Source organism: Hakea prostrata, chromosome 2 (assembly GCF_041222555.1).
Source record: "Hakea prostrata isolate BN-2017 chromosome 2, UWA_Hpros_2, whole genome shotgun sequence".
Lineage (NCBI taxonomy): Eukaryota > Viridiplantae > Streptophyta > Magnoliopsida > Proteales > Proteaceae > Hakea > Hakea prostrata.
The window spans coordinates 56,726,861-56,735,462 of NC_142601.1; the positions used below are offsets into that span (position 1 = coordinate 56,726,861).

At 37.6% G+C, this 8,602-nt stretch overlaps 2 protein-coding genes across 2 annotated transcripts; one reads left to right on the forward strand and one right to left on the reverse strand.

Annotated features, from left to right (window-relative positions):
- Nucleotides 1–2,046: 2,046 nt before the first annotated feature.
- On the reverse strand, nucleotides 2,047–2,905 carry LOC149025100 (uncharacterized). Its single transcript, XM_089143066.1, has 2 exons — nucleotides 2,773–2,905; nucleotides 2,047–2,695 (listed from the first exon to the last, which is right to left on the reverse strand). Exons 1-2 carry the CDS (start codon nucleotides 2,824–2,826, stop codon nucleotides 2,273–2,275), a joined length of 477 nt encoding a protein of 158 aa, XP_088999192.1. The 5' UTR covers nucleotides 2,827–2,905; the 3' UTR covers nucleotides 2,047–2,272.
- A 1,058-nt stretch (nucleotides 2,906–3,963) lies between these two features.
- Nucleotides 3,964–4,951, forward strand: LOC149025101 (uncharacterized). Its single transcript, XM_089143067.1, has 3 exons — nucleotides 3,964–4,221; nucleotides 4,325–4,459; nucleotides 4,568–4,951. The coding sequence occupies exons 1-3, from the start codon at nucleotides 3,979–3,981 to the stop codon at nucleotides 4,691–4,693; spliced, it is 504 nt and encodes a 167-aa protein (XP_088999193.1). The 5' UTR covers nucleotides 3,964–3,978; the 3' UTR covers nucleotides 4,694–4,951.
- The last annotated feature ends 3,651 nt before the right edge of the window (nucleotides 4,952–8,602 follow it).

An 8,602-nucleotide genomic window follows, 5' to 3' on the forward strand; every position in this document is an offset into this window, starting at 1 on the left:
AACCACAAAGTGGGCCCATATGTAAAAAATAATAAAAAATAAAGTTACCTAATTTTGTTGTCCCTGTATTTTTTGGTTGTAAAGGCATCAAGGAGATGATTCGGACTCTTCCAATTTCCAACTTCCAAGTCTATACCAAAAATGTAAAAAAATATATATATTCTGAGAATTTTTCTTTTTAAAGGTTTAAAAAAAAAAAAATGGTAGATTCAAAGCAAAAACGATCAATATGGGTCATGGGATTCACATCAACCCTCGTTCTTAAAAATAGATGAATTATTATTGGAAAAATATTTCCTGTTGTACACAATAATGCAATTATATGTCAAATAAATGGTTGAAAGAACTCAAAAATTAAAAGAATATTATGAATTTTTTAATTACATAATAAATCTTTAACCACAGCTACTTGTTTGGCATATACGTGCACTACTGTACACAACAAAACAAATAAATGTACATAACACATAATTTTTTTCCATTATTATTTAGATACATCAGCGTATATACATTGAGTGTTAAAAGTTATAATCTTTTATGTTATCAGTAAACCATATATTTAAACTTGAGACACGTGTTATATCAAACAAAATTTGTGGTGAAATCGTTTTAAACAAATGTGCCAACTTCGTCTTACAAAATATTATAACAGCATTTCATAAGAATTTTTAATAGAATCTTATTTTAAATAGTTTTCTTCATTTCTTTTTTGACAATAGTGTAGATCTTCTTTCTCTTCTTTTCTTTTTTGGGTAGGGGAGCGGGGTGTGTGGAAGAAGTAGATTCATTTACTGCTTAGAGAAATATGTTTTGGATCTCTTTGTGATTATAATGTCCACTATCTCGCCTGTTATAATTTTATGCAATTAAAAAAAAACACAAACTTCACCATATGTCTAAGTGAGAAAAACATTTGAAATTCAATGATATTATATGCTCCTTTACCATTATATAGTTTAATTGTAATCAAATAGAGTCGGTTGCAAGGATCTTTGCTTTTTGGTTAATTTATTTTAAATTATATATATATTATAAGGAATAAAATAATGCGTGGAACTCCTACCATGACGCTTCACCTGACCTGGAGAAATTGATCGAACTGAGAAACATGTGATCACGATCTATATCGAATTGACACTTTTTAGTTGAAAACACAGTTGACAGCAAGGGCCAAATTCACGATATTTCCATTAAGAAGTTAAGTTCTTAATCCTTCTAGTAACTCTCTATTAGCATAAGCACAGGATTGACTTGTCGCTTTGTGTATATGCCTAGCTCTCTCCGTCTCACTCTCCTCATTCAGTCCGATTAACGTTCCATCTTTCAGTTGGGCCCACAAAATGCCAACCAAAGCCGCAAATGGGACCCATCTCTACTCAGTTTGGGTGGGATACCACGTCATCAATTCACAACGGTGCTAACGTACACAGCCCTCCTCCTTCCTTTACACGTCTCCTACACGGTTTCCCTCGAGCAGGTGGATTTCCATATCCTCAGTTGGACACGTGGATGAGTTGAGGAAAGTCACCTGCCATACCTTCCATATAACGGATGCGGTCGACATTGGGTGTGTGGGCCCCCCATGAATCGAAGCAAATCACTCAATCCACTTGGGATTTTGGATGTGATTCGATTGGTCAACCTTCCAGAGAAAGCGATCCATCCCATTCTGCTATGCAACGAGGTAGGAGTATCTTAAAGAGCAGCTCATGCAGGTGTACCGTATCATATCCTTTGCCGTATCCGGCTCGCGCGCAAGTCATTTTCAAACCACCTCACAGTGGTCTGACGTTAGACCACACTCCGATTCAACCAAGCCCTCCATGTGGATGATGGGCCTCTTTAAAATGCTTTCCTTCAGGGAGGGGAATCTTAAAACATTTGCACATAAAGCCACACCCAGCCTTCATGTGCTCCCTAGAGCCACAACCAAACTTAACATTTGCACGTAAGTCCTTACCCAACTTTGCATGATCTAATGGGTCTACTGACAGTTCCAGTCAAAGAAGAAAAGAAACTACTACTAGAAGTCCATTGTTGGTCAAGGAATCATTAGACTGGGAAATTTAAGATTTCATTTATAAATGACAAGCAAATGATGAGAGACTTACAGTCCTTCCGCCCTGAATTTCACTAAACCTAAGATACAGGACTTAAACAGTAGTAGTACTAATAGTAGTAGAAGAAAAGTAAAAAACTAAAAAGCAGCTGATCTATAACCGAAGCTTTTCTTTATTCTGGCTCTCGATGCTCTTTAATGCTGTTATTCAATTCATTCACTGCCTCTATTAGTGCGAGTATTGTGTGCATCTTCAGATTCATCAGTATTCATCCCAAAGGTGTGCTTGGCAGCTTCTGTAGCACCCTGAGCCATTTCTTTCAGCTTCTCTCCAGTCTGCTGCAGTATCCCACTTGCCTTCTCTTGCCCAGCCTGGGTCGTCTCCTTTGTTCTCTGCGCCGCATCAGAGGTCTTCTCCTTGGTCCCCTCTTTTGCTTCATAGGCTTTCTGTTTGGCTGCCTCGGTCGTTTCAGAGGCTCTTTGCTTCGCAGCCTCGGCTGCCTCAGAAGCCTTCTGCTTGGCAGCCTCAGTCTTCTCACCCAGGAAACTACCTGCCTGGTCCTTCTTCTCCTGCGCACGCTCTTTCCCCGCTTGGGCGCTTTCTCTTGCCTTATCCATCATACTATCTTTCTTCTCCTGCATAAACAAGTAAAGTTTCAATCTCTGAGAAAACAGATGTTTTCAGATATAAAAAAAACCTTAATAACACTCACCTGGGCACGGCCAGTGGCTTGGCCTCTGTTGTAAGCTTCATCATGGGACGACATTTTCTCAGTTGGGAAATTTGTCAAATACTTAATGAACAAAGGACTCTTGATTTGGAAGCTGAAAACAATTTCGATAACAATTGACAATCTGAATGTGAGGCTGAAGAGTTTCGCGCATGGAGATTTATAGAGACTGGTGATTAGCACAAGGTTGATGCGTGTCATGCATTGTGACACGTATATGACACGCGGCGAGCAATGGTTAGTGAACGGTACGTGTGCATGGATTTCAAGATATAACGTATCGATAATCTCATTGTTGTCATTATTAATTTATTTTACTCTTCGTTCTAAGGAGGATAGGTCGGTTGATCCAACACTATTCATGGGATAGTTCAATGTTTGCTTGAACACGTGTGTTGTCGTCTCGTCTGTTCCATTCATATAGGACATACTTGCATACGTGGGTGACTTCTTGTCCGTTGGATTCCTCGATCAACAACTCGGTCATAGTTATCCGTGACGTGGTTGGACTATGACCCCGAAACTGAGAATTGTATAACAAAAAAATTCATTTTTAATTAGACAAACAAAACTGAGAATAAATGGTATGACAAACCGATTGCAAGCCAAATAACCCAAAACGGTTTGTAATCTGGTTCAAATTTATTTGATTTTCGTGAAACTGAAAATCAATTGAACCATTTAATCAGAATCTAATTGATCTAACGCCGTTAACTGGGTAGTGTAATTGAAGGTGGCCTGAGAGCTTAACAAGTGGAAGTTGTGAGAATTAATGATGGTGATCTCCTTGGAATTTTTTTTTTTTTTTTGATTCGGATGCTTAGATGTAAGAATTCAGATATTTTATTTGTTTGAGTAGAGGTCTGTGCTCTCAATTGCTCTCTCTTTATATTTCTTCACCACATATTAAGAGGAGATCTATGTAGGATCTACCAAAATCTCATCATTTATTCATTTTATCAGCATTTATAAGTGGGTCACAGTCCTATTATGTATATAAAATTGTGAGGGCAATACAAACTCTATCCTAACGAATAGAATATCCAGACTTTGGATGCCGTGACTTCGCATCGATGTTGAGGTCTCAGTCCCGAGCCTTGCCTTGGTGATTAGGGAATTCAAGAGGATTTCAATCCACAACTTCTTCGTTCCAAGTTCTTCTACTCCTCACTTCAAGGTGCGTCCACAATGCCCTGGTCAAGAGGAAAATTTTCTTCCCTAACAATCAGGTCATCAAATGCACATGTACCACACAAGGATGCTATAAATCCATCCCATGGCAACATAGCTCCAACACACCAAAGCAGATTTACTTCAATTCACTTCTACAGCTTAAGCTTTTGTTTGAAAACTCCAAACAAGAAGAAGAAAATGGCTTCCCAGGCACAGGAACTCAAATCCCAAGCTGGTCAGGCTGCTGGTAATGCGCAGGTAACCAGGATCACCATCTTTGAAAATATAGTCATTCCTTTCATCTATATGCATGTATGTTGTTAATCATGTACACCTGAATGGGCTTTCCCATTTGAAATAGGCTAAGACGGATCAGATGATGGATAGCGCCTCTGGTACTGCCCAAAATGCCATGGACAAGGCATCTCAAACTACTCAGGCTGGCCAAGAATCTATGCAGCAAAGCAAGGACCAAGCATCTGGTTTCCTTCAACAGGTATACACAGAAATTAACCCAACCCATGAAGTCAGACTCAGCTAGGGTTGTGCTTTTGCTGTCATCAAATCCAGATAATTCTTACATGTGAGTTGCATGTTGTTGCAGACTGGGATGCAAGTGAAGAATATGGCACAAGGAGCAGCTGATGCAGTGAAGAACACGTTGGGGATGAACACTGAAAACAATCCCAACAACACAAACAACCCAAGGAACCCAACCAACAGGATTTAAGAAATTCAGAATGGTTTTCCCTTTTGATCGTTTGGTGTTTATTTTCAAGTTATGTGAGAGATTGCTGCCTGATTCAGCAATGCTTACCAAGAAGTTTCTTCTTTTTTCGGTTTTTATCTCTAATTTTTGTTGTCGGTCACATTATAAGAGAGAGTGATGTGCTCTCCTTCACTGAATTTTTGTTTTTTTGGTAGGATCCTCCACTGAATTGATCATTTGGGTTAATGAAATTGTTGTTGCCTATGATCTTCTTCTTTCTTCTCTTTCATCCAATTCTATTATACGTGCACTTTAATTCTTAGAATCAAATATATAATTGTTTACCAAAAAAGAAAGAAAGAAAAAAAAAAAAATCAAATATATAATCCCTTTCATTGCATTCAGTATATGGTGTAACAATATATATGACACAACTAAGGTATAGGAAATTTTCACAATACAAGTTATTCATATCATTCTTTCTCTCCAAGAAAGAGGAAAATTACAAAGAGTCAATTACACGTCTGAAATTAGAATTACAATTATATGAAAATTAGGATTTTAGGTTTACATTAGACATTGTCTTTGTGTAGAAATTATAATGACGAGTAAATAGAAACACATTCCTCATCCATGGATGGTATGAGAATAAAATCTTACATCAATATGACAAATTCAAATGTTATTTTTAAAGATGAATTCAACACAAATTTCTAAGAAACAGTATTAGAACCAAGGTGGGAGTAAGTCAATATATAGAAATGCCATTAATTATGGAGGAAAGCTTACAACGTATGAACCTATCAAGATTGTAATAATCACATCTAAAATGAAAATTGCTCGGTTCGATGCAAATAGCTGAAAACCAATTAAAACAAAAATGATTAAAAAGCCTTGTGTGACCTCCTGGGAAGTCCTCGTGTTGCACCCCCTTTAAAAAAGCCAATGCAGGGTTGGTTCAGTGGTTAAGATCCATGCTTCTCAGTGGAGAAATTGTGGGTTCGACCCTTACGGATGGCATTAAATTTCCAGTATTAAAAAAAAGCATCAGTACAAAAAAAAAAAAAAAATTGATTAAATTTTTTTTTATTTATAAACATTTTGATATTATTTCATAAGAGCAATCCTGACACGGGTATGAAGCGTCACGCACGTCCACTTCTTCTCTGATTGCTCCCTCATGGTAATCTAACTGCAATGGATCCTCCATGGGAGTGGGATCCCCATAACCTATTGAAAAGTCTAAAGAACACATACAAATAAATGAATGAGTTCCACAGAACTCAGTGATGTTAACTAACATTCATCTCATGCATTTAATCACAGTTTTCACATCACGTCCACAATATAATAATGTAAGTAATAACATTAATATAATAAATGCATGATTATGATATTATGTTACTAACTATATCATGAGGTCGATCTCTGTGGTAGACACGCATTAAGTGGAACATTAATTGCTTTTAGGTAGTCTCAATCATTCTCCCTCCACAAGATACGTCTATTAGGTTATCTACAGTTGTTGGGTAAAGTCTTGTCAAGCCTTGGTTGGGGTTATAAGTCACCACTCTGTCACATCACAGTTTGGTATGAGATTTGACACTTGTTAAGCAGATTATACATGGGTCCAATGCAAAGTCATACAGTCCAGTACTACGTATGGTCCAGATATCTCCTCTCATGCCTAGTGCCCTTTTGGTTCGATATCTTCTCACATATGAATGGTATCATCAACGGGAGGCATTTGTTGGATCTCATTCTTTAACCTAGTGGTCATCTACATATAATAGACATGATGCTCTCCATGTCCTCTCACGGGTTGGTTACCGGTCTTGAGCGCCCAGGAGCCCTTATTTATTATATGCAACCCTACGCTCTATAATGACAAGTGAGTCGCTTGACACTCAGAACCCAGCCATTGACATCACAAGTTAACTGGTTTCAATACCCCTACCGAAATGATAGTAACACTCATAAGGATACCTAGCTCAACACTTTTAGACTCCTAACATTCATGTACTAAGGTCTAGATGCAATCACATAAGGTCACTAGGGTAATGGGCAAACCCACAACCCTAGTTGGTAAAATAGAATAAGAGGAGTAATCTCCTTCAATGTCATTCATTCTCATATATTCTCATATCATTCTTATATTGATAATATAAGATTCAAAAGAAAAAATTAAACACAATCATGTAACCTTACATTCCGTTCGCGCAAAGTCACACACAAACATATCATGATAGAAATTAATTTAAAGCAATATATATCATCAATAGAATAAAAATAGCAATACTTAAGCATACACGACATGGTTAGTCATTCATCACCTTCCAACTTGATTTTGTTCCTCAAAGTCACAATTTCGCTCATAATAATTAGTGGTTATACTTACAATAAACCTAATCATGTAAAAAAATTAATAGACATTAATTATAAGTCAAATGGATTTCAAAAGGTATCCTAAAATTATCCCACAAAAACCCAATATGTCATATGGGTTCAAAACCGCCGATCTCAACCTAGTTTCGGCGAAAAATTATTATTCCGCCACCGATTAGAAGTCAAATCGAAACAAAACATTGGGAATGCCTAATTGACGGCAATAGGGTTCTTAAGGTATCATCAATTTGACCCAATTAGTTCTAAATAAAAAAGGCTCAAATTTGGCTCGTGAGTGTCTGCACATCTTTAAGAGCCAAAATGCGAAATCTTTTGCAACGATTCGCACAAACTACTCACAAACTAAAGGAAAGCATAAATACAATTATTTATGAGCATTCAATATACCTAACATGCTTCAACTACCAAAATCCCACATTTATTATGATGGAAACCCACAAACTTGGTTTAAATAAGAGGGTTTGAAGGATTCTTACCTTTCCCAATGATTCCGCTAAGATTTAGGTCCCGGCATGCCTTCGTGTGGGTAGAATCCACCATTCTTTTTGGTTTTTCCTCCTCCCTTAGTCTCAGCCTCATACTAGCATTATAAAATGCGTGTATGAGTGAATAGGAGCTTAAAATAGGGTTTTAAAACACAAATTCGCGATTCTGGTCTGTCACTTGGGAGGGGCAATCGGTGCAAGGCATTCGACCGGTCCAATCGACCGGCCTTGGTTGACCCCTCAACTAAGGTTCGAATCTGTGATTTATGGCTGGAAAGAAAGGTTTTTCAATTATCTTTGTTTGGGTATATTTACCTCGTTGATCGGGTTCTTCATTGTCGGTCTACGGACATGCCAAAATAGTCTTTTAACGCCGTTGTAATTGGCATTCTCTCTCCTCTTAAACCCTAGGAGAGAGGTCAAGTCATCATAAGGTTCATCCACTTGCATTGGGTCCACTTTAGAATTTTCGGGCTCGACTCGAATGACCCACAGCTGTCGTCGACTCGAGGCGCGGTTCACGGTCTTGAAATTATGGATTAAAGGGTTAGAAATCTAGGGGATTTCACAATTAAACCTTACATATGAATTGAAAACATGTTTTGGAAACAGTAACAATAGTAACCCAATCAAGTTTCCTACAAAAGTTGTTAAATTTAGAAATACGTATATCCACTAGAGTGTCCATGGATGTAATGTCAACAATGTTCTAAAATTTTATTTTTCCAGGAGTGTTGAAGTTCTAGAATTCAAGAGATTATTAAAATTCAGCAAATCCATGGATTGTTAAAGAACATAACAAACAAAAGCCGTAGACCACATAAGAGGCATTGTGAAGAATAAAAAAAGATAGGTAAACCCTCACGAGTGGCTCACTTGGTAAACAAGTAATCTCTCTAAGTAGAAAGTTAGAGTTCAAATTCTTTTAGGCTGCGTTTGTTTGCAAAGGTGGGGTGGGAAAAAAGGGGTGGGAAAAAAAAACATATGGGTCCCACATGTAGTGGGGTGAGGGAGAAGAAAAGGAAAGGAAAGGGTTTTG

What these genes read in the sequence shown, in the direction of transcription:
- LOC149025100 (XM_089143066.1), bottom strand. Translation starts at nt 2,826, where the DNA reads ATGTCGTCCCATGATGAAGCTTACAACAGAGGCCAAGCCACTGGCCGT. An exon ending in AAGCCACTGGCCGTGCCCAG is followed by an intron (nt 2,696 to 2,772) that starts GTGAGTGTTATT and finishes TTGTTTATGCAG; the next exon opens with GAGAAGAAAGATAGTATGAT.
- LOC149025101 (XM_089143067.1), top strand. Translation starts at nt 3,979, where the DNA reads ATGCCCTGGTCAAGAGGAAAATTTTCTTCCCTAACAATCAGGTCATCA. An exon ending in AGGCTGCTGGTAATGCGCAG is followed by an intron (nt 4,222 to 4,324) that starts GTAACCAGGATC and finishes CATTTGAAATAG; the next exon opens with GCTAAGACGGATCAGATGAT. An exon ending in CATCTGGTTTCCTTCAACAG is followed by an intron (nt 4,460 to 4,567) that starts GTATACACAGAA and finishes ATGTTGTTGCAG; the next exon opens with ACTGGGATGCAAGTGAAGAA.